This window comes from Dasypus novemcinctus, chromosome 21 (assembly GCF_030445035.2).
Source record: "Dasypus novemcinctus isolate mDasNov1 chromosome 21, mDasNov1.1.hap2, whole genome shotgun sequence".
Lineage (NCBI taxonomy): Eukaryota > Metazoa > Chordata > Mammalia > Cingulata > Dasypodidae > Dasypus > Dasypus novemcinctus.
Genome location: NC_080693.1, coordinates 57,161,301 through 57,187,506, shown reverse-complemented (window position 1 = coordinate 57,187,506; position 26,206 = coordinate 57,161,301). Strand labels below are relative to the sequence as shown.

At 41.0% G+C, this 26,206-nt stretch overlaps 1 protein-coding gene across 2 annotated transcripts in view; it reads right to left on the bottom strand.

Moving 5' to 3' along the window:
* SKAP1 (src kinase associated phosphoprotein 1) overlaps positions 1-26,206 on the bottom strand; it is a 302,678-nt gene that overhangs the window by 15,903 nt on the left and 260,569 nt on the right. For both annotated transcript variants that reach the window (XM_058284059.2, XM_058284060.2), the window contains 5 exons: positions 25,328-25,452; positions 22,794-22,857; positions 20,483-20,680; positions 12,292-12,342; positions 4,866-4,966 (listed from right to left, as the gene is read on the bottom strand). In XM_058284059.2, the coding sequence (XP_058140042.1) occupies positions 4,866-4,966; positions 12,292-12,342; positions 20,483-20,680; positions 22,794-22,857; positions 25,328-25,452 (539 nt within the window). The remainder of the gene's footprint in view (positions 1-4,865; positions 4,967-12,291; positions 12,343-20,482; positions 20,681-22,793; positions 22,858-25,327; positions 25,453-26,206) is intronic.

The window sequence follows — 26,206 nt, the reverse complement described above, 5'->3', positions numbered from 1 at the left end:
GCTGTGAGGCTCCCTGTTTCCATATCAACTGCACTGGCAGAGAAGACAGTCCAAGGCATGTTTGTGCCACAAGAATACCTTCTCACCTTAGCTCAGCCACCACAAAAGTGTATACGTTCTGAGGGCACTCTTTCTGGAAACTAGGGCTGCCCAACTTGGTACTCCAAGGCTGATTTCCATGGAAATAAGCTGAAAGCATCCTCAGAGGAGCTAAGCCCAGTTCATAAGGCACAAAACCCCAGCCTCAGATGTTCCCTACTGCCTCAGTTTAATTCAAGTGGAAGACCTCACTCATTTCTAGTCAATTGGGAGGGAAAGAGTTTCTCTTTCTTTCATTTTAAAAAAATTTACCTTTATCTGCTTCACAACTCATGTCACCACCACAGATTATTTCTGGAACAGGAGGATTGTTTTTTAAGTGGGGGTTTATTGAAGATTCATCTTGCAGAGTAGAGCAAGCACCTTTATTATTTAGAAAGAAGAATGTAGGTAATGTTCCCTAGTGAGAAGCTTTGGAGATGGGAACACAGAGTCACTCCTCTGGAAGCTGGGACTCATGACTTGTGTTACCCAAATGGAGGCTCTCCATCTCCCTTTCTCCCACGTATAAGAAATGCCCCTCATGGTGCTGGTCCACCAAAAGGCTTTGAGGTCCTCAGATGAAAGGAACTGAGCCAGGGTTTGGCGTTACCACACAGGGGTGATTCCACACGTGCCCTGTCATGCCTGGTGCCCAGGCTGAATGGGTTTTTGGAGTACACCTGTTGTTGAACCCCTGCCAAGTACTGACGGCCACTAACCCCCAAATCACTTTTCCCCGCTGTTGATGTTTGGAATGTCAGACAGGACTGAGCAGCAGCCGGCATGTATTTCAAACACAGCAGATGGATTTTTATATTAGCTCCTATTTCATGTTCAGGCAGAGCGACCGCCACACTAAAACCGCAGCCTCAATGCTGCCGAGTTTGCTTCTGTGAGATTAATTCTGTGAAATTAATTGGGACAAGATTGAAAAGGAAATTAAAATGCAGCTGAGTGAACAGGCCTTTCAAACACCTTTTTCCTGCTCTATTCAAACTTGAATTCTGCGGTGGTCGTCGCAGCCATCGTCTGAAGTAATTTACGAGAGGCGTGCTCTCAGGAGCCATTGGTTACGTTTGAAGAGACCTGCACAAGCGCCACAATCTGGAGCCACTGAAGAGCGCTAAACACCCCGCTGTGGCCTGAGCCGCGTCCCTGCACCGAGGAGGAAGGCAAGCTCGGTCCTGGCACCAGAAAGGGCTGTTCAGAAATATCTGCACCCAAAAGGAAGGCAGGAACATCTGCGGGATGTAACAGATATGCTTTATTATGAACATCTTCCTTCAATATGGTCTAGACCCAAATCTGAACTCAGTGAATGAAGTGGGCATGAAACTGCATGGGGTCTGGAAATGGACAGATGAGGTAGGGGAGTCAGCAAGGGTCTGTCTGAGGCTGGATGCAGGGCCTTGACCCATCTCTTTACAAGAAGTTTGGACACATTATGTGAGGTCAGTGATGAAATCTCTTGGACCATGAGAGGCATGGTGGATTCCCATGTAGGCCCCTCTCCTGGGTAGTTTCTAGATCCAAGTGAGAAACATTTGGGCTTCAGGCATCTCCATGAAGAGTTCTTGGCCAGATAGGCCACCATTTTTCCCCTCTTAATTCACCAAGAACATATTGAACTCCTAGTATGTGCCCAACACTGACCCAAATGATTTACTTTATTGTCAGTTGAAGGGAAGGGGATATAATAATATTTACAATTTTCTAGATGCCAGATGCTTTACACAAATTCTCTAAAGTAAGCATCACCCCAACCCTATGAACAGAAATTATCCCAGGTTTTACAGATGAGAAAACGGAGGATTAGTGGGATTAAGTAATTTTGCTCAGGGCCACATGGATACTCTGTGTGTCACAAGCAGGCCAGGTGATGGGCATTTGGCTGCCTATGGGCTGCATCCTTCCCATCCAGCTACTCACACTCTCTGGATAATTTTTTTGAAGACTCTCCTGAGTTTGGCTGTAGGACTCTACATTCAAGGTTGTGTTACACAGGGTCAACTGTTAAGGAACAGCAGGGAGCAGCAGAAGCCAAGAATAAAGACGTCATCTCTTCCCTCCCCTCCTCCTTCACCCCACGCCCTCATCCAGGAGCAGCTTCCCTTCCCCAGCCCTCCTTTAGAATATTTCTTTTAGCAGACAGAGAGAAAGGGAGAAACCAGATGCATATATGAGGGCTGAAAACAAAAGAGTTGGCAGCTGGAATAGTTTTTAATTTTGTCTGAAAATAAGTTATTGGAGCTAAAACACACATTTTAGTATGGAATTTCTTTAACAGTTTTGTAGTGTCAGACTCACCATGTTAAGAACCAGAATACTGGAGGTGGAAGGAACCTTAGAAGTCATTTAACAAAACTCCCTTGTTTTACAGGTGAGGAAAAAGGTCCAGGTAAGCTGACCTGCACACAGTTGCATCTGATCTTGCGTTTCTCAGGGAAACAGACTCCCCCAGGTTCCTGAACTGCCTTTCTTGCCTGACCAGAGAGAAGAGTAAGGTGGAACTTACTGGATACCATTTTCCTGGAGTAAACTCAACTTGCGTCAGTTCTGCTCCTCTGTGTGTGAGGCAAGCAGCAGAAGCCACGTGAAACTAATGCCAACAAAGGAAGTCAGCTGGGGCTAAAGGATCCAGTGAGAGACCAGGAGAGACCGAATTTCTGGGAATGGTAGTAGAATCTCCTTTTCTGTCTGCCTGAACTGGTTCATTTGTGCTTCTTAGAGGCAAGGCAATGAATTGGGGTGGCCTTTTAAGGCTCCTTCCTGTCCAAGGACTCTTATTGATTAGGTAATATAATAAAGGTAAATCCAATCTGAAATGCCCCCTAAGCCAATGGTAGCTGGAATGAAGCTTTATGAGGGAAACTTCAGTAGAGCTTCTAGCTTCTCATTTCCTCCCCTGACACACAGGGATTAGCAACATGGGGAAGGCAGCCAGCTGGTATAGTTTTTTTGGGAAGAAATACACTACTACAATGTAAGGGAGGTAAATAGATTGTGCTCCTTCCAGAAGAATAGAGCAAGAAGCTGATGGAACCGGGGCAGCAAGGTAGTCTTACTAAATTAAACTCTGAATTATTAGGATTTAGTGATGGAGAAGAAGGGGGGTTGGTTTATTAAAAAAAATAGGTGGCGGAGGTTCCCCTTGTTCTTTGGGATCTTTTAAACATACAATGGTCCTAGAAGCTGCAGATAGCTCTGCACTGCAGGGGCAGGTCGCAGTACAGCCCCTTCTAACTGGAAGAGAGGGACCCCCAGTGAGAAGCCATTAACAAAGGCAAAAGACATGCAAAACAAACAAAATAATCATGACAGAGGGAGAAGGCCAGCAGACCGTCTGGCTCTGTTCTTCCACTCCTCGCCCCACCCCCCCTGCTGCAGGCACCTCCAGACAATGTAAACAGTTAATTTGTTCACCTGCAGGCTCTGGGCAAACAGAGGCCTGGTCACACCTGAGTGGATAACTCGATTACCCCTGTAATGCCAGTGTGGTAATGTACACAAATTCTATTACACGGCAAACCTTGCTTTCGGGCATTTGAAATACCAATCAGGCCAATGTCCACTCCCTTCTTTGCTTCCAATTTATTCTTGGTGTACTGGAGCTGCACCGAAATGGCACTAGGGTGGCTCTGAGTTAAGAAATCTGGGAGAAAGCACTAGAAGATTAGGCTCTGGGGACCTGACCGCCTCCTGCTTCCCTTTCAGAGTTAGGTCTGAATTCAGTTGTTGTTTACAAGGGACTTGTTTGAACCACTGAAAAGTACTTTGGGTCAGACCTGGTGTTTTTCTTTAAGGAGCATATGGTATATTTCAAACCAAGACAAACAGTCGGTCAAAGTAGTAGTAACATTCACAGAATAAAGATAAACAGTAAATGATGGGTTAATAACACAATAGGCTTTCAGTTTTTCTTTAGGGGGCTCTTCTCCACCAATTCATATACTCAGCAATTAAAGAGCAAATTGTGCCTAGTTCAAAAATGTGTTTGTAGGTATTAATTGACTATGTAAAGAAACAACATTTAAATAAGTTCTTTAAGAGATAGACTCTGTTACCTTAGCCCAGCTATGTAGAATGGTTTGTGGTCTTTCTTTACTAAGATGATGCTATTGATCCTCCAAACACTAGCCCGTGAGTGCTAAATCTTCTTCATTTCAGTGATGGATCTGCAATGATCCATTCATGTTTTTTTCCCCCAGTTCCTTTATGATCAACAACAATACTATCTGTGAGATGGTTAGGTGGGGTTAGGGGTTAACTTTGTGTCTGAGGAAAAGAATAAAGTTAGCTGGGTCATGTGGGATTGGATGCACTACCTTGGCCTTATCAGCATTTGCTGAAACCAATTGAGCTAACTAGCCCTGACCCCACCCCACAAAAATTACATTACAGTCTTGGTTATCTATAAAAGAAATAAAAAGGCAGCTCTCCTAGCCAGAGTTTTTCAATAGCATTATAAAGTAATAAATTATGTACATAGTGATGACCTTTAAGTACCACAAGACCCTGAAAAATATCAAATTTTGATTGGTACAGTTTTAGTATTATGTTCACTTTATTATGTTTTTAAATTTGAAATTTGGTTCCTAAATATGAATTGTCAAACAAAAATTCCCCCTAACAATGATAAATAAATGGGAATTTGCTCCATGTAAGGGAGCCATATAATACATATGAGAGAAGTGTATGAGTTGGACTAGGTCGGATTATGGTAACACCCTCATCAAGAGTGAAAAAAATCCACTTCTGATCCAAGATCCACATTATGTCCTTACCTTGCTCAGAATGCGGATGAGGTCACCCCGCTGGAAGGACAGTTCATCTGGCTGGTCACCATGGCAATCCCATAGGCCTTGGTAATAATTGGCATAGTCCACTAAACAAAGAAAGGAGAAATCAAAATTACAAGGACTGTCTTTTCCAAGGGGCCCACATTTTGATGCAGAGGGAAGCCAGGGTTCTGATATTACTCCTAGGAAACCTGATATTAAGGGGTTCAGGATGAAATGCAGTCAAACAAACGTTCAGCTTGAGCGAAGGACTGTGGAAGAAGATCATTAACTAACATTAAATATTTACAGATCACCTCTAGTAGTAGGAGGCTATTCACAAATATGATAGGCATATTTATTTATTACTAAAAGAAAATTAGGCAGGAGGCTTTTCACTTGATTTGTAAATAAGCAGCACAAAGAGGTTTTCTGCCAGACTTTGCTGATCCAGGGCAGCTAAACTATCCAGCGCTTTTCTTCTTTATATATGTGAAAGAACAGGATGCGTCTCTGACTATTTACAGCAGAGGCTGAGTCAGCCAGCATGCTGCTGCATCACAGTCTCAAATTCTGGCCTCCTCTGTTTCACAAGGAACTTCATCCTGGGCATTTCCCACCCAGGTACAGTATGATGTAAGCACCAATAAATACTGAAACGAATGGCCCAGGCTCTAAGAGGAACCAAGGGGGTGTCTCATCCATTACAACTAAATTCTGGGTGGGCTGGCTCTTTTCCAGCATCTCATTTATAGACCCTGAACATGTCTGCCAAGATTTATCTGCAAGCCCCTGGGGGGAACAGAAACCAAAGTGATCTGCATTAAAAATGAAAGGAACTGAAGACGACAAACCAAGCTTTAGAAGCAGCTGGAGAGATTTACTGGGCTTCTCAGCAAACTAGATGGCAATGATGCCACAGGACAGCCATCGATTCTTAACAATGAAGAATTTGTATTGATCCTCTTCTACCGGGAAAGGTTAAACACTGGAGAGCAAAGTAGGAGAGGATCTGGGGATTTGACTGGCAGGAGAGCTAACGCCCACTAGACCAGAGATGATGTGGCAGTACTCCCCGTTCCTCTGGCTGCTGTGCATGAGAGCTGTAAACAGAGCACCCACCAAAGACAGAATTCCTTTTGATGGGAGTCAGGAGTCCTGGGCTAGAATTAAAATTCAAGTGGGTTTTGGGGACCCTATTCTATGGGTTTCCACCTGTCCCTTCATTTGTTTTGACCCTCCGATGAGCAGCAATGGTACTGGTTGCTAAAGATAGGAAAAGACGGGGGACAGTGGATAGTGGGTAGTGAGGGGACAGAGGCCCTGGCCCTGGCTATATTTGCTTTTTTTCTATTTGTTCCTAACTATAAGCAATTCAAACAGTAAAGATGTATGGAAGCAAAACCCCCATATATGTATACATGGGAAAAGACATTTTATAGGGACTCTTAAACTACATAAAAACAGGAGGGACAGGGCAATTTCATTAAACACAGATACACAACTAGAACTAAAACTGTCAACCATATAGAAACTTGGGCATGTTTTCTTACACAGAAAATTTGTTTGTATATGCAGTAGACAACAGAGGGCAGCAAATAAGACAACTATAGTGAAAACATTCTGCCATAGAGTTAGGAATATGTTTGGAAGAAAAATACATTGGGAGAAAAATGCTAACTACTCAAAAGACAAAGCATAAATTTTGGGAGATATCAGTGCATGGAATAATAGAAAACTATCAGTCCCTGAAAAGTGAAAGTGGTTTCCTAGAGGATGTATTAATGCATTTTCAGTTATAATGGAGCTGATTAATCCTCCCAAGATTTTTGTCTAAATCTAGGAATGAAAAATATACTGACATCAAAATTTTTCATGAATTTCTACATAGCATAGAAAATGATTATATAAAAATAGAGTTCTTAAGAACATAACTTGATATAGTAAGAAGAATGACCAAGTTATCTGGGCTTGTTCTGGCCTAGCAGACGGTCTCTGCAGAGTGCTGCTCCCCACAGGGTGCCTGGATGCTCCTGGGATTATCGGAACCTTTTGGGTATATCTGTAAAAAGTGATATTGGATAGACTAGGGACCAGGGGTGAACAGCAGGAAAAGGCCTATTCTAAAAGCACAATAGATCACAGGGAAAACAAGAAGCTAAGAGGAAAATTGGAGCCTTCCAGGAAAAAATACAGACAGAAAAGGCCTTTAATTCTTCAGATGCTGCAGGCCACAGAAAGATAGTGTGCAGGAATTCAGGAGATAATTGAGCCTGAGTCAAGAATAGGGATAGTCAGAACCAGAATAATAACAAGCCAGTTGTAAAAAATAAGCAGAATGAAGGCTAAAAACTGGGAAAAGGTTGGACTTGGCTATCCATATGGAAGTCTTCTAATAGGAAAGAAATCAGTGAGAAATAACGCCTTAGCTGGAAAAGATTGAATTCAAAATTGCAGACTCCCTGTTTAACATATGTGTGACTTGCACTTTATGTGTAAAAATGTAAACATCTTTACTACACTCATTCCTCAGCATCACCTACTAAGTTCCAGGGGCTATGCTAGACGCTGGGAATACCCTGAGGAGCCAGTGCACGTCGCTGCTCCCAGGGACCACTGTCTAGTGGAGGAGGCAGCCGTGCAACAAGCTACACAAATATTCACTTAAGACTACAATATGACTGCGAGGGAGAAGTTGAGGGTGCTCTGTAAAACAGGGACTCTACTGTAGTTAGAAGGCACAGGGAAAGCTTCCCTGAAGCTTTAGTTGCCTAACAAAACCAGGCTAGAGGGTGTTATTTAAATACTTTGAAAAGAGGAAGAGGGAAAGCTGAGGAGGGCTTCATTCCTGAAACTTGGGCCCCAGGGAAAACTTCCAGGCCAGTCCTGCTACCTCTTAAATTTGCCCAGTTCATCCTACAAACAAACGAATGCATAAGGAGACTCTTAAGTTCTTCAGAGTAGTGAGAGAAATTGAAGCCCATGAGAGAGGCTTGCCTCCAAGTGCTGGATTTACATTCTTTTAGGTTCACACTTCCTTGACAGCAGCCTGAGATCAGAAATTGTGCAGCATTCTGACCATTTAATTAATTCAAAAACATCTTCATTCTCATTTGGAGACATTATTCCATCTAATTATTTTTTTTTCCAGTCTGTCCATTTGGAATGAAAAACAAAAGAATAAAGCTTAATGCCAGCATTCCTCAATGTCTCTCCAAAAACATAACTTTGCACTAAATAAAGCCTGGTAATTCAAAAGCAAAGTACTAATATATTCAGCGTAAAACAGACAGAGGACCTAGAGCAATGAGAGCCCCACTAATAACTAAAACAGTTATAACAATTAACAACGATTACAATGATAGAGAAGTTAATGGGAATGATCACTGCTTTTAAATTGCTAGCAGAGCTGAGGACTTTTTCTAGAGAATAAAAAGGGGTGGCATCTTATTTTCTTTCTTTATCCCATGAAGCTCAGCTCAGCTCCAAGCAAACAAAATGTCACAGAAGAATAGCAGAGACCAAGAAAAAAAACAGTATAGTTTCTCTCTCTTTTCCAGGTATTTATTGCAAAGCATTTGTCATTCCATGCCAAGTTCTTTGTAACTATGATAGTCATTTCTCTTGTTACTGAGGCCAAGTCGGTGCTACTGTTGTCAGAGGTAATATTTGAAAATTAGCCTCCCCGATGTGGAAAGTTTTAAACTGAAAGGACCAGAGACCTTTCAGCTTTTCCCTTCCTTAGGGACAACAGACTGTGTTCTTTCCGGAGTTCATATGTCACCTTGAGCTTTTGTTGGGGGGGAGGATAGGGAGCTCCAGAATTCAAGCTGTGACCAGTGAAAAGAGGCTAAAGTCAGGTCAGCTTGTTTCTTATATTTTCCTGATGAGCAAAAGATCTGTGCTGGTGAGGCCTGGCATTGGGCACAACCACTTGATAAATGATGGAAAAGAGACACAAAACTAGAAGATGGAGAAAAACTGTCCTTCTGGACTACAATGAGTCATACTGGACCATGGTGAGACTGGACACAGGCCAAAGCAGTGGCTCACTGGAGGGACTTGAAATATTCTCTAGGGCAGGCCGGAAAAGGCCACCACATTAAAAAAGCAGACTCTATTACCTCACTAACTATTTCAGTAGGAATGGTATGAAAAAGTTACCAAGCTACAATGACTACAGGCATTGGAGCAGGAAGAGTAACTGAACAATATCATTTATTTTCAGAGTCCTTTAATCATGAGTTTTGAAATTACAATGGTCCTTAATGTTACAAGAAATGTTTTGAAGAGGGGCAAACAAATCCTGATTTTCATCTCATTTGCTCCTTTCATTGGCCCAAAATTTTAGCTGGCTGATGATCAATTAATGTTTGGTCTTGGGAAAGAAGTTTCAAAAGGTAAACACTACGGATACCTTCTGTGGCTTCCTTCGACTTCTTTAGTGTGGTGATTCATTCTTTTGGCAGGTGGAAAAATGCCTCAGAGATAGAATGCTCATAAGCAACTATTTCTCTGTCCTTTAGGAATTACTGAACTTGGTCTCCTCTTGGCCTGAGTTTGCCAACAATTTCAGAGCAAAACAACCTGTTTTGAGATCTTCCTTGGTCAGGGATTTGAGGTATCTAAGGATGATACTTTATCATCCTTAGATGATGGGCTGCTTTTTATTTGACATGGTGCACCCAAGCAATGGCAAGTCTTTTTTTTTCTTTTCTTTAGGTACCAGAGAATGAACCCAGAACCTCCTATGTGGGAAGCTGGTGCTCAACCACTGAGCCACATCGGCTTCCCATTTTTGTGTTTGTTTTGCTTATTGTTTGTTTCTTGTTTTTTTCAGGAGGCACCAGGAGCCAAACCTGGGGCCTCTCATTGGGAGGTGAGTGCTCAACTGCTTGAGCCACATCAACTCCCATGGCAAATCATTTTAACATAAATAGCTTAGAGCAAATTTTATTCTTGGTTACCTGGATATTGACTTTTTATGATAAGGAAGGAAGATAAGCTCTCATCACAGAAGACCCTCAGTGTTCTAGTGTTAAATTGATGGGCTGGAATTTAGTGAAAATCTGAGGTGTTGAAGAGACACTCATTAAAATAACCCTGTTACTAACTGTCATGTTGTAAACCCAGCTCTTTATAGATTGAACAATCAATACTACAAGGCTGTGATAGATTTTCTAGGTAACAGAATAAAATAAAAGAAATTACATCTTACAGTGTCATTAACAGCCAATAAGGATAAACTGAATTCTTTTTTTCTCCTTCTGATAAGATCTAGTTGGGCCTTAAAAATGTTAGCACTTCCATCAGGGAGAAGCACAGCATTCAGGGAACAGGACTCATGGAATGGTGGAGAAAAGTGCTTGGATTTTAAAGGAAGCATTGATAGGAGCAAAGAAAGAGGGGGCAGGACAATTTGCTTAAAACTTTTCACCCCAAATAGCATGTCACACCTGAGAAAATGAAGTGAAGCAAACCTGCGTAGCTTGCCTATTACATAAGAATTCACTGACCGAGACCCTCTGCTTTTAATATGCCTTCACTGGGGCTGCCTGCCTGCCCTTTCCCCAGATCTCTAATATTGTATTATAAACCTAAGTGATGACATTTGTATGTTACCTATTTATTGCTGTTTCCATAGCTCCTTTGGAGAAAATGCACTATATAAATTCAATAAATAAGTAAATGTAAATAAAAATTCCTGCCTCAGATCCTGCAGATAGAGTGAAAGGTCTTCCTCCATTTTTTAATCACTAAATCACCAATCATTACAACTGGTAAGGAGCAGAAACCAGAGAAACATATTTAGAGTTTGCTACATTTTAACAACACCTATTTTGGAGGCAGGAAGCAAGAAGAACAAGTGTTGTTTCTTTTTTAAACCTATTTGAATTATAGCTGTTGGAATATTTAAGAAATAACCGCCCTCACACACCCCCCCCCCCCCCCCGTCCGTCCCACCCCCCCGCCCCCCATTTCCCAGATATAATCTTAGAGAGTGGAAGAAGGAAATGAGATGAGGGAGGAGACTGAAACTGAATTTTAGAGTTTTGCCAGAAAACTGCTGCTTCTGGAATGGAGTTTAATATGAATTTGGCCATAGGAAGCTTACAATTATTCTGCCCAAACTGTTCACATAAAGGGCTTTTTCCCCCGCACCAGTGAAGTTGGTTGAGAAAAGACGTAAATGGGACATGGTTTGGTCAGGAAAAGATTTTCTGCTGGAATTCAGTACAGTGAGTAGAAAAATGTTCTAAAGGATTCTGGATCCCCCAGATAGGTTTCAGAATGGCCCTAATTATGTTTAATTATATGGTCCTAACTATATAACTCAAAGCTACACTAACATTCCTGCTCCATACTCACCTGGTTACTTTCTTTCTCTCTTGCTTTGGCACATGACTTAGATACTGCCTTTATTCTCCATCTTTTCCCTCCCCTGGGAGAAGCCGGGCCCTTCCCTAAACTGTTTAAGTATTCACTTCCTGGAGAATATGAACTAAGCAAAAGGAGGCTTCACTGAATGGAGAAGGAAGAGAAGAGTCACAAGGAAAGGAGAGGGGAGAATGGGAAAAGGCAGGGCCAGATAAAGAGAGGGAGAGGGGAGGGAAAGAGGGAAAGAATTCCTAGGTGTATGATTGTACAGAATCGCTAAGAAAAAAATCAGCTGGTGTCTAAATCAGCCATGTATTCAGGCTCTGCTGATGGAATGAATGTCCTTGAGGTGCCCCTTGCAGCAAGCAGCAGCCTTCCTTTACTGACAACAATGGAATGGGCCCTTAGTGGGGCTTCCTACCATGTAAGGAGGCTTTAGAGGGGTACCTGACCTTAGAAAGGATGGGCTCACTAACAGCTTGAAGCATGGTTAACAGTCTAGGATGAATAAGTTACAATTTTGTATTCAACAGACCTGTTACATATTCATTTCCAAATGTGCCTGGAATCAAACCAGGCCATCAGAAGTCAGCATCACCAAGCAATTCTATCCTTCACCCCACATTCACTTTTCAGATCTGACACATTTCCATTCCCCTCTGAACTTGCAATCTCCCGACCTCTCAGAGTGGAGACATTTCCATTCTTTCCATTCTCAATCCTCCGATCTCTTAGAGATGAGGCAATTCTATTTTCACTGTACTGATTTAAGAAATACTGATAGGAAAAAATAAATATCTGGTTTGGCATCCCACCCTCCCTAGGATAAATCTTAGCTGTTAAAGTAACATTAATTAAAGTGAATGGGTAGCTGTTTTTAAAGGTAAGATACTTCTCTATTCGCTCATCTTATTTGGGGCTTTGCAGTTCGACACACCAGTAGCCTCTTAACTAGCTAAAGTCCGGACGTTTGTAGCTTTGGGGAAAGGTGCTTTCTCCAGCCAGAAGCCCAGATATGTGACCCAGTGCCTGGGCATTTATAAAGCTCTCATACCGCCTTTCCGCTGAGTGCCACTCTCATCTTCTTCCAAATCATGCTCTTCATCTAAAGGGATAAAAATGTGCAGCATTAGCAATTAGTTGTCAAGAATTTCATGTTCTTTATACTGACTGGCCTCCTTTCTCTGAGCTCATCAGGCTCTCTTCTTTAAGGAAAGTGTAATTACCAAATTCTTCTTCTTTTGAAAAATCATCTTTCACCTTCAAATGGGTCCTCTCCTCCTCCTTCCTTTCCAGTTCATTCATTTGCAAACATTTTTAAGTGCTTATGATATGCAGGACCAGACAAGACCTGCCCTTGTAAAGCCTCTATTCATCAGGTTAGGCACCAGTCACTAGAAAACCCTCCTGATCCTTTTCCTCAAAACCCACTTCTTCTTCCCTTCTGGATTCTCTTCAAAATATATTATCTTCATGAAAGCATCTTCTCTGGTTTCAGGCACTCCTGAGTTAGGATGCATTGCCTGCCACATGTGTGTGCACATGTGTGCTGCACTGCTTAAACCTCCCTGATTTATTAGCCTTTAAAGTATCAATCTTTGTTCAGCTGTAGCTGAGGCTAGTCATGTGCCTAATTTTATGTTCCTGGTAGATGAAGCTAGGCTATCTTTTTACTGTTGTTTTTCAGCCTGCCTAGTTCAGTAGAGTGTAAGCACCTGAGGACAATCAGAATGGTTTTTAAGTTAATTGCTGCAGTAACACGTGGTTTCTAAGGCAATGTTGTAGTCAAAGTCACAACACAATAGGTCTACCCTGTTTCATCTCAGACTTCATGCTACCTGATAAAAATGGGAATTGGGCCTCTTTATAAAGAAAGCATGAGTATCTGAATCATATCTATTTTATACGTAGAACAAAATAAGCAAAACTGGACTTACTATTCTTCTTTTCACCACTACCACCTTCTCACATACACTCTCTCTCACATATGCAATGGATGGGGCATAATAAAAAACATTTTGAGGGATGATTACTAGGTTTTTGATGGCCACATTTATTTTCCTTTCTCTTTTTGGGACTTTGGGTACTTGCCTGTCTTGCTTCTCCACAATTATACCACCAAAAGGCCCATTACCTTATTAATTTATTGTTTTAAATTTCTTTATATTCATTTCCTTTATTTGGTCCAAGAGATAATTTTTGATGTGTCCTCAACACAGAAATCAAAACATTATCCTATTTTAAATGTAAAGTTAATAGGGCAATAAGAGGTCTGCTATGTCAGACTGGGGGAAAGTAAACATCAAGCACATAGATAAGAAGAAACAAAAATAAAAATGTTAGAACACTATAGGACATTAAAGAAGTGGTTTCACAGGAAAAAAGACACTGTTTTCTGCAAAAATGAAAATTAAGGGATTAATACTGTGAGGGAAATAAGTCACCTGTTAACAAGATAGGAAAAGTTTAATTTATATGTGTGTATTTACATATACATACATACATACACACACATACACACATACACTTGCCCTATAAGATGCTGTGGGAAAAGGAACACTGACTGGGTTCTTCTTACCTCTATGGACCATCTAGCAGCAGAAAACTTCCTACTTATCATCTGTAGTCCCCGCTTCCCACCACTACATGAAGAATAAAATCAAATATGGGGAAAAGATCATGCTGAAATAAATTACATTAAACATGATTCTTTGCACATTGTCTTCTCATTACTTGTCCACTTTCTCCCTTCCTCTACCATGGTGCTTTTCCTTTTTAATGTCAGACTAATTCAATGGGATTGAAAATATTAAAACAAGAGTTGGTACGTCCTCAGTTTTAGAGATACCCAATAATTTGGAAAGAGAGCACTCTTTTGCTGATATCAAACAACACAATCACAAAGACCAGTAATTTGCTGTGCTTAGGCACTTTTGCAGGGAGAGTTGATTCTACTGCTGCTGTCGGTGCACAGCTGTCTCTTCCTCCCAATTCTAATCAATGTAAATTGGGTCAGATCTCCACTGTGAATTACAAATTGGATCTGAAGTTGGAGGGTCATTGTGCCTGCTACTCTACCTCCTTCCCACCACCATTAGATTGGAAGCTACACCAAAGATCTTTTCTAAATAAATCAGGCTTTATTGTAAAACTCGGCCACTGACGAGACATAACCTCATTAGCATTGATTTTAAAATAAATTATTGAAAGTGGCTTGCCTGCTCTTTGCATTTGTAAAATAGAAGAATGTAAATGTATTTGCAATGATAAAAAAGAAAACCAAAACTTGATTCCTTTATTCTTTCAGGCAACAGCACTTAAATCTAGTCATGATACAAAAATGGAAAAAATGAAAATCTGTTGTTCTATGTGGTTCAATTCCAGACCAGATACTTTGATTTCCATTGTGTCTTTGGAGACACCTAGAAAGAAAGTAGAACACAAGTCATAGATATTATATATCACTCACCACCATTATCAAGTTTCATGACCTGGGAAGCCCCAATCCCCACATCTGTTCCAGCTAACATTGTCCTCAGGTGGGTGAAGGGGGGCTCAAGGCAAGAAGCCTTGCTATTGAATGTTAGATGCTGGGTGCTGTACCTCGGAGGTCTTTGAAAGTCTGAATATGGGACACTGTCACATAGTGAAGGGAAATGCCTTCCGCGGCTGGCTGTGAGAGGCACACCCTCAGTACCTTCCCAGCTTCAGAGGGCACAATATAGAGGTACACAATTTATCTTGGATCCTTCAGTGAAACCAAACTTGTATCTTTCAAACTCCGAAGGCAAGAAACTGGTTATATGGCAACAGAAGAAAAAAAAAATCTTTGGTCACAAAAGGGGGTAGATTAAACAATTATATTAATATTTCTCATTCTCATTAATCTATAAAGTGAGACTTTTGATTTTAAATAGGCTATTTTGAAAAAATGTTTAGGCTAAAGTGCATCTTAAACTTCTTTACCAGAATATTATTAGGCATTCTTAGCATTACATCTACTGAAATACATCTTCATTTAAGAGAAAATTAAAATTTATGTGCTAGCTCAACTTTAAACAGTAATAGATTATAATGGTCCTTGCTCCTAACAGGGCATATGGGACCCCAACCTTACATAGGCTTTAAACAAATTAACCTCTAAAGATTACTGTCCACTTATTACATTAAATGCTCTACTTGAGTCCCAAATATCTCATCTCAATTGGGAAAACAGTTGAGGAAGATTCTGTTAACTGTGCGAACACGGAAGAGAACCATGGGGCATTACAAATGAGCATCAGTATCTGGAGAGTCAATTTCAATCAACACTCTTGGCACAGTGTCAGGGACAGTAATGAGAGGCTGAAAGGAACAGGACATTGGATCTACCTCGGAGGGGCAGAGAGGACCCAGCTTCCCACAACACCTGGCTCCTTTTCGGAGTGCTACTCTGATACCCCTCTGCCACCGGCTAAACTGATACAGAAAGAGTAACATAAAAAAAAAAGACTATATCAGGGAGGGGAGGATGACTATCCCCCACGAAAGCAAAATGATAGAAGTATAAAAATTGCTAAATGTATCAAAGTACAACCAAATGCCAAGGTGCTATGGTGACAGATGCAACAAAAATATAGAAAGACTCAAAGCACAAAGGGAACAAGATATACAAAAGAAGAGCTAGAAGCGCTCTGCAGCATGGCAGACATCTTATTTGTCTCATGGATCCTATAGCACCTCCTCAGACAACATGGAAAAAAGTGAGCAAGATTCTCTGTTGGGTACTTGATAATCTCAACTGTTTCTTCAAAATATTTGCATCTTCTCTCATATGGCTTTGATGTATAAAATATTAAACTCAATTTGCACTAACTGCAATGCTTGGAATACACTGAATTTAATTCCACAAATAATCATTGAGCACCTATTAGGGAGAAAGACCTGAACACAAACGGCTGTGGAAAGGGCTAAAACTAAGCTTGATTTCAGCTGAGCATCACTGAGGACACACATTTGAGAGGAAAGGGTAGGATTTCATTGGCTGAGGTTAGGGGAAGAATAGTCTAGGTGGAAGAAAGAACACAACCCCATGTCGGCACTGCCTGAGCTGCACGTGGGGTCCCGCTGTGCAAGGGGGTGAGTGCGGAAGGCCAGGACGCTTGGAGGATGCCTGATGCCCGCACCCGCTCTTCCTCTATGTTCCTCCCATGGAGTGTTGCTTTTTTATGAAATTGGAAACCATTTTCTTCATAAACTTTGTATTTTCAGTGTCTGCTTTTTTCTTTCCTATAGACCACTTACCATCACCATTTTCCCTTCCTGTGAGTCAGGACAACTGTACAGGGGGAAAAGTAATTCCACAGAATGATTGTTTCCACTTGATTCAAATTAAAAAAACAAAAATTATCTGCTTTATTATAAAGTAATCTGGTTTCTGGGTCTCTAATAATGCCCTGCGGCCGTGTGGGCAGCACTGGAATATGCCCAGAAAGTCCCAGGGTGGGCTCTTGCCTCTCTTTTGCTCTCCTGGAATCTCTCTAGAGAACACAGCCGGATTCTGTTGCCATTGCAGCTGCTTCAGGGCCCCAGTTCCAGCTCTTTAACAGTCTCAGGCACCTTGCTGGATTCCAGCTTTGAGGGTCCAGGCAAAGAGAAATCTGATGAAATCGCCCTTTTATGTAATCTTGAATCATGAAACTGGGCTTATGCTGGTTTGTAAAAACTTCAGAGGGGGTGAGAAAGGGCTCAGAAAAGCCTCCCGTTTTTTCCACATTGCTTTAGCTTTTCTTTGTGCCAATTCTCTACAGTTTTATTTATTGCAAGTGAGATCTTAAAAATCAAGGGTTCCTATATGCTCAACATGGATGTTCAGAAATTCCATTAGAGGCGGACCTTGAAACTATTTTATCCACGATTAACATGTTTGTGGTCTGGCTGAAAACCTCAAGCACTCTGGTTTCCTCTCATGGGGAGGGGAGTGCTATTCACATAGCAAATGCTAATTATCCCATGATTAATGTGATACAGTATGTTTAATTTGATGACTAATTATTTTGATTAGAAAAAAAAATATTGACTTAGTATGTTACAGGTATTTTCTCTCTACTAGGAAGTCTGGAAATTGCAGTCTGGAAGGGACACTGCCTTTCATGGCCTTCCTCCCAGAGACAGCGAAGGCTTGTGTAGGCCCCATCCCAAAGACGAAGGATTGGTAAGCAGAACCGGCAACGCTATTAATAAATATTCTTCACAAAGCACATTTACTTGTTATAATGAAACAAATGCTAGAGGTCCACGTCATTTGACTATCGATGGGTATGCAATGTTGGCACAATCCAACCTTAGTGTCGGCTGTCCCTCCACTCAGCACCTGGCTTCGCAGTAAAAATGGGCCTGAGCAGAAGGTGAGCTCCACATTCCATCTGCTCAGGATTTTCAATTTCACCTGCTTCATGCATGTAGTAGAAAATGAACAACTATTCTGTCTCCGGCCAGTTGGTGGGTGCAGGGTCTAGCCATCCCCCACCTCTTTAAGGGGGTAACAACTCCTATTTAACCATCACTAAATTAATAGCAGCTAGCATTTACTGAGTGCTCACTGTATGCTAGGGCACTGTGCTTTACATACATAAGTTCTTTACATACATACATACATGTGCATTGCATACATAAGTTCTAGATTCCTCATGGCATCCTTCTAAGATACTACTATTGTTATCCCCACTTTATAGGTAGGAAAACTAGACAGAGAGAGGGCAAATAACTTGCTCAAGATTTCAGGGATAGCAGATGGCAGAGCAGCTCCATCCTGTCTTAGACCCAGCACTTCTACCTGTGATACAACTCTGGCTCTCACATGCCACCACTCAGTAGGTGGCCTTGTGAGACGGGGGCAGACCCTTTCACACTCCTTCTCATGTCCTCCAGAATTGGTGGTGTGGCACGTGCAATGTTCTAAAAGCAGGTTCAGAAGCAACAAGCTGAGTGGATGGAGCCTTGTGGCTGAAATGTTCATATCATAATGAAATGTCAATAACTCCCAGCTCCAACACTCTCTCAAAGCTGTGATAGAGGCTTTTAGGAGAGAACCTGTGGGCCTGGAAACCCATTGCCCGTTGGGAACTTGGAGGCAACTGAGCAACTGTTTCCCTAGGCTGAACTAACAGGCCCTGGCTTTCCTAATGTGTGCCCTTCTTCACTTTCAAAGGGGAGCTGGGAGGACAAAGGGTGAGTGGCTTTACTCAAGGAATTCTGCATACCCCTGGGCGCACTTCAACATCTGAATTGGCGTGAGTTTTGGAGGAATGCCCTGATCCTGGGCAGTGCAGCACTGGCGGAGAGAAGGTGTTTAGGAGGTGGGAGGAGGATGGTTGTTAAGATACCAGTCATACATACATCACTCCCACCTGGGGTAAGGTGATGGTCCCAAATCATTTGATTTTTTGAGGCCTCTTTTTCTTTGCCATCCTTTGCTCTGTATCTCTGAGCACCAGCCCTTTCTTCCCTGGTTCCTTTGAGAACATGGTGAATGAAAAGACCGGTTTAGCTCTGCAGAAGTCTGAGTGAGGTTTTCCCCCTGAGCACTCTTCCATAACCCTAACCGAAGTGGATCGGCATCCGGATATTTCCCCAAGTCTGCGCAGGAGTGAATGGAACATGAACTCACTAGGAAGATTCTGGCCAAGCTGGGGAGTGCATCTCCTTTTAGAGAGTGTTGTGAATTAGATCCATTTCTGCACCCTGCTGTTGCAGTGGAGCAGACTGTGAAAGGGAAGATTCTCAGAGGAGCTGTGTTTTAATGTAGCAATTTGATTCAATTTTCCACTCTATAAAATTACCCATCACTGCTCGTTGCTTTCTAACAGACACCTTCACTCTTAATTTAACAATCCTATCGAATTCTGCCAGGGAAATTGGAAAAATTTATCACCTGTGAAATTTTATTTTCCTTTGGTTGTATCTGTTTTTGTAAAACTTCATTAACGACGATGACTTGCTGAGGAAATTATCATTTTTTTTTTTTAACTTCAGACACAAGGAATGGCTCGACCTCAACCAAGATATCATTTGCATAATAAAACACAACAAAAAGGCTGGGGAAGTCAGGACTGGCAGAGGCTGGAAATGCAAGGAGAAGAAGCAGGCTCTCCTTGGTGGCTGGGTGGGAGATGACTGGAGTCCCCAGCACGGAGAAGGTGTGTGGCTGCAAGAAGGAGCCCTGCTCCTGACTCAGGAAGCAATGACGTGGACTGTACCTCAGGGAAGAGGTGGAATGCCTAGGGAGAGAGTCGGACCCTGTCCTTAGGAAACCTTGAAATATTACGTGCTTTACTGATGATGTTTTTTAGCCACCAGCCCTGTCTTCAGTCACCTTAGTTCCTAGCTTCACCTGGGATTGAGTTTTAAATCGCTATAAATTTAGGCTTAACTTGAATTTCTCAGAAGAGTACTGAACTCCTGGCAAATTTCCACAGGAGTGATCTTTCTGAATGGACTTGAAGATTCAGCATTCCTGTGGTCTAACTACCTCACAATTAAAAGGCTCAGGCTTTGGCTTTCTACATTCCACAGCCTGACCCCCACTGTGCTGTGCACTGTTCACCAGATGCTGTTATTCACTCAAGAAGGGGCTATGAGGAAGCAGTGATGACTATACAGTTTTTGAGATGCCAGCTATCAGGTCTTTGGAAAAAAGAAATGTATGTAGTAGACCTGCTGTAATGGTGGGCAGAGGAAATACATTAGACATTTTAAAGAGATGTGACTTTATTCGTGGTATATTTGAATTAGGTAATAGTAAGTTATGCTATATCAGGGTTTTATTGTATTAGTAAGAAAGTTTGTCAGGCGTTTATCTCTATTCCTACAGACTTGAAATCCTTCATACTTTTGAGTTGACTTTCCATTATTTTCACAATTAAACAGAAAGAAAGTTGAAATTAGAGAGTTTTGATGACTCACCCCAAAAGTCCCAGTAAAGCAATGAAAACCAACATGACTATGCTTGGCTCCTTCACCTTGACCACATAGGAAATTATTTTACAAGGCACAGATGAAAGACACTCACTAATCAGATTCATCTTGCTTCCAAAGCAAGGAGGAGTTTCTATACTGGGAATCACTTCTCTGAAGCTTTCCTACATTTTCTCTTACAGGAGGTGTGGGTTACATTTGGCTCTCTCTGGAGTTCTCAGTTACATTCTTCCACCGGGTCAAGAAGTTTCTGAAATGAGTGGAAGTAATTAGAAGATGAAATTTCTCACCTGGTAAGACTTCATAAATATCTTCTTCCTCTTTCTCCTCTGCAAGCTCTTTTATCCCCACACTCCCAGGCAAGGTCATGGGTCTGCACTGGGAACCAGAATTTGGGGAGTTGAAACCATCAATATCATCGTACATCTCTTCCTCTTCTTCTTCTTCTTCCTCCTCCTCCTCATATGGAATGGTGAAGGAGTTCAGATCTACCAGAGAAAAGATGAAAATGAACCAAGATAGAGAGAAAGAAAAGAATAAGGCAGGGAAGAAACAAGGGAGAAGGAGGAGGGATGAGAATAAAACACGTCAAAAGAAAATGAAACACTAGGTTAAGTGCTGCTATTTCTAATGTGGGCCTTTGTGGCAGGAAATCTACAGAAAAGGCCAGACTAGCACTGCATCAGGTTTAAGCTATCACCCATAAATCCTTTCTTGCAATAAAACTTGATCAGGATGAAGCAGCCCTGAAAAGTATGGGTGTGTGAATGAGAACATGAGGCGAAGGGAAGAAAATAGTCCAGAAGAGGAAATGCCAATGTGCCATGCATTGCTCGTCAAGTAGAAAACTGGAAGAGTGAGTGATGGCCTGCAGTTCTCCCCGGCATACAGAGCCATAGGAATCACGATAGCGTCGGTAGGGTATGTGAGCTGTCGGAAACCCATCTCACCAATGATATCACTGAAGAGTTTCAGACAAGTTAATTTGTAAAGAGAAAAATGGGCAAAAGTGGAAGAGGAAAAGAAAGTGGGTATGCAAAAATATAACAGTAATACAAAACCAAATGGAATGGCTGAACGATGTAGTAACAACGTCCTTTTGCAACTCTTCTATCCAGCTGACCTCAAAGTGGGTCACTGCATAGAGAATGGTGAGCCATTACAGCACTGGGGAGCATCAGGGAGATTGGTTTTTTATTTTAATAGAGAACTGGGAAGGTTCATTCTCCGACATGCTGTACAGAGTGCTCTCTGAAACTCTGCTGGGGGCCTCCACAGGATGGGAGAGTGCAGTCAGCGTACTCTGGGGATGAAAAGGATGTAGAGACATCCAGTGCTCATTTCAGAACACAATAAAACTGTTTGGCTTGATTAGGCTTTTAATAAAGATTTTGCAACAATTTTCATCCGGATTCTGGTGCCACATTGTATAAGGAAAGGATCAAAGACACATTTGTGGCTTAAACCATACATTATTATTTTGTTTGTTTTAAAATAAAATGGAATGAATAATTTCTTCAATGTGGGATTCTGAAAGTACCACAGGGTACAGCTCAATAAAGCTGCTTTGAGTTTTATTGAGGTTTACACACTTAGGGGTATATTACAAGCATAAATCCAAGGCACCTAGATGAGAGTGTACCCTGTAGTCTTGCTATCAATGTTCATGTTTGCCTAGTTCCAGTCTATTATATGCGATGCACTTGGTAGATGCAATAGTTTGTTTTTGTGATAGCAAAAGCATAACTGAGTAAAATAGGCAATTCTTGTAATTAAAGCTCTGGTGTTTCCTCCTTTTTTATCCACAATAAAATCTTATAGCAGAATAAAAAACTGAGATGAAGTGGCTTGTTTTTAGGCTGACATGCTTCTCCCTAGGTCTTAGCCATGTATATATTTGGTGTTTCTATCTTTCTAAGGAGGCAAGGTCAATGACATATAATAGTTATGTGATGCCAAGTGTCAGGTTCAAGTTTGGCAACTCTACCTGCCAGGCCACTCCCAGGCAAGGCTTCTTTAGCCATTGCCCCTACTATGCCTGCAGGCTGACCAGCAGAGGGTACTCTAAGAGCAGTCATTTAACATCTTCAGGCAGGACTCTTCCCACCCCAAAGCAAGGAGTATTTTCTTGGTGGCTTGGGAAATGGAAATTTCTTTTTAATGTCCAATTGTCCCTGAAGGCTACCTAGATTAGTTTAGATTTCTACTTCCTACTAAGGCTAAAATAAGAAGATTTTGGACTTAAATTGCAATTAGATGACTTCAAGTTGGATGTCATGAATTTCCTTTCTAGAATATAAGTGGTTAGGAGATAATGAATTAGAACTTTCCAGAATCTCCTTTTTAAATGATTATGAAAATGACAGACTTGCCTATAGTTAGGTAGATAAGCTCGAATGATAGAGTTAATCTCCAGGTTGATGTTTCTTTATCTTCTGATTCATACACGGTACCATTTGTTATTACAGTATGGGGGATATGGTGGGGAAGATAGAAGAAAGGGCAGAAAAAATACACATTGAAGGCTGTGGATTATAATTAAACAACATAACATCAACTGCAAATTCACTAAAGTATTATTCTTATAACAATGACACTTACCCTTTAGCAAGAAACTTATTTGATCCACCCAGTCTCTGGCTTCTGATGGATTAGTAGCTGTAAACTAAGGAAAAATTAGTAAGTTAATTTATCACCTTAACTAAAATTTCCATTGAATCCCAGTAGGATTTTCAGGGAAGCAAGATGTGAGTTGGGTTCCAGAGTCAAGTTCAGGATTCTCTGCTTACTTAATATTTAGAAAAAAGACCAAATAGCTCACTCAAAAGTGATTTGCTCCTTCAGCAATTTTGCACAACCAGAGATGACAACTACTTGAGTTACACTATATCCAGACATTTGTGTTTGTGTGCATTCATCCATTTGATCATTCACCCACTTATCAGGCATTTATTTGAGAACAGTTTACAGAAACACAGCGACAACAACAAACCAAACCAAAGTTCCTGACTTCAAAGAATAATGCACCAGTTATGGAGAAAACGTGCACAAGCAAAATGGGAACACTACAACGTAGATGCATTTCATAACAACTGGATGTTCAGAGAGGACAGGAAATACTTATTGTTTTCCAGAGCAAATCAAGGAGGCTCGTTGAAGTAATACAGTTTGGTTAGATTTTAAAAGTTGGCAGAACTGACTGATGGAGGGAGTTGGACATTTCAGGTAGGGAGAACCATGGACAAAGGAATAAGAACATCAGTATGGGAAGCAGGCAGATAAGCTTGACTGGAGAATAACAACAGATGAAGCTGGAGAGCTGAAGATCAGAGAAGAATTGGTAGAAGTTCTCTGAGTACTAGGAGTTGAGACTTAAAATGTAAACTATAAACTCACTGTAAATTCTAGCCAAAGAAGTAGGCGATGTTCTGAACGGCTGTGGGTAGGAGGGTTTAGAAAAGGGAGAAATTGGAGACAAAGAAAGACTAGAAGGTTGTTTAACTAGTCCTCTGGGTGAAGTGATAAGTACCTAACTGTTGCGATGGCTGTGGGAATAAATAAGAAAGGAAAGATCCAAAGGACACTGTAGAGGAAGAATCCACAGACCATGGTAATGAATCAGATTCAGTGGGCCAAAAAAAAGAAGTAAACAAACTCTACATTCTGATTCTCAAAACTGGCTAGTCGAGCATTAACCCTTAGAAATTCTTTTATTTTAAATGAATCAACTTGGAATGACTGTTCCTGAAAAATATTTTTATTATCTGGCCATTAAAGTAAGATAAAAAAGACATGCTGAATACGAAACCTAGATTCCTTATTAATACTTATTAACAGACATTGTCATTCTTGATTTCTTAGAAACAAATTTCTATAAGAATTTTCTAGAGAAATTGGTTTAGATTTATATAAACTTTTATCTGGATGAGGCATCATTAGAATTTAATAATAAAAATAACATAGAAATATACCAAATACATACATTTATATTATATATATATATATAAAGAACTCTACAGATGTGGGGTGGGGGTAGAGGTGTGGTACATGGGAACCTCATAATATTTAATGTAACATTTTTTGTGTTCTATGTATCTTTAAAAAAAAAGACAAAAAATTTAAGGGAAAAAAAGAAATCTGCAGAAAAGCTTTAGTTTGAATTTCTTTCTTTTTTGAAATTGTGTAATGAAGATCTGATTCATTTTACCAAAATAAGAGTTAAAATAGTATAGAAATATAAAGGATGAATGCTGAGAAAATCTGAAGAGCTAAAGGACTATTCAGGAGGTTAATATTAGCCTCAGCATGATTTTTCTCTTTTTCATACTTAGCTATGTTTCACAAGTTTTTCTAAATTGCTTTAGTAAAATAGTGATAACATAAAAATTGCCAAAAGGCAGGAAACAATATGTGTACACATACACACACATACGTAAAAATATATTTTTTGGTGAAAATTTTCATTGTTTTAATTAATCCATTTTAAAGTAGGTAAAAAATGCCTGAGGTAAATATTCAAAATATATAAAAACGAATACAGTTAGGAAAGTTTTTCTCCAAACCCTCCCCCTTCTCCAATCTTCTGGTCCCTCAGTTACCACTCAGCAACCACTGTCACCAGTACCTTAGAAATCCTTCCAGAGATACGTAATGTGTCTACACACACAGAGATACAGCAAGGTTATTTGGATAATAAGATGAATATGGGAAAATAAATTATTTTTGCACTCTACACTTAGGTTTCTCTTTTTCTGGATTTTGTAGAAGGAAGTGAAGATAATCAGTTGAAAAATAAAGAGAATGGGAATTAAAGGCGTGAAACTAGAGACTGTGAATAAGGAATTGGATTGAGTGCTGTAATAAAGAAGAATCTCACCTATGGGGTGAGACTGAGAAGGGGAGGGATGAAGAGATGGAAGCAAAGCAAAGGCTGTAGGAGGAGAGTGGCGACAGAGAGAAGGAAGGGCATGACTTAGTAAAGGGGAAGGCATGCCAAGAAAGAGGGTCGTAGTTAGTAAGAAATGAGCAGGTAACAAAGAAAGGATGGAAACACGGCACAGCAACCACAGCTCACATGCAACATGGAACGAAACTGAAACGCTAATAAGGACCACCATCTCCTCGCTTCATCCTACCTCATAGCTGCGCCTATCCTGGGAGGTCAGTTCGAAGCAGGATTCTTTCTTGGAATCTCTTCGCAGGTGGGGGGCCATCCGTACACTATAGCCCTTAATGAGAAAGGTCCCTTTGGGCTGCTTGCCTGCAAGACAAGAAAGCTCCCTGTATCCCTAGAGATGCAACTGCCAAGGGAAGGCATCTTCTCTAGTATGTAAAATAAAAGCACAGAAACAGCTGTTAGATCCCTGAGGAACCACAGCAGTCAAGGAAAGGTTATTAGGGAAGCTTAAGAAGAGGCTAGTGCGACGGAGGCAGAGATCACTGCCAAGCTAGGGAAATGCAACGTGAAAGGTTATTTTGCCAAAAGAGTACAACAGAGACTGGAGAATTTATTAGAATGTTAAGAGATCTATAATAACTGAAATAAGGAATTATTACAGCAGGGAGAGTGTGGCTGTAAACGTAAGGATCTTGAAAGCTATTCTGAAGCATTATTGTCAGGGCCAGCAGATCCCACATTTGAGGGGAAGGATGGCAGCACAAGGGGCAATATAAGGTCCCGGGATTCCCCCGCCCCACGCCCATGCCCTACGTGGCATTTTGGTTAAACTGCTCACCCTTGCTCCTGCCAGTCAGGTGGGAATTTATGCCAGAGGGAGAATAATTAAAATTTAGTACTTTATTTTCCTTTTAAGAAGTCAAATTGGGAAGTAGCAGAGTACTGCTGAATATCTTTAGATGATGAGGAAGAAGATAAATAAAGGAAAAGAGAGAATTTGCCCTCTTTTAAAAAATAAAATGTAAGAAACAGGAGAAGAGGAGGTCATTCTTAAGGATTTTGTGTGGTTCGGGGGCAGCAGAATGCATAGAGGACAGGAAACAGTGTCTGGGTGGTG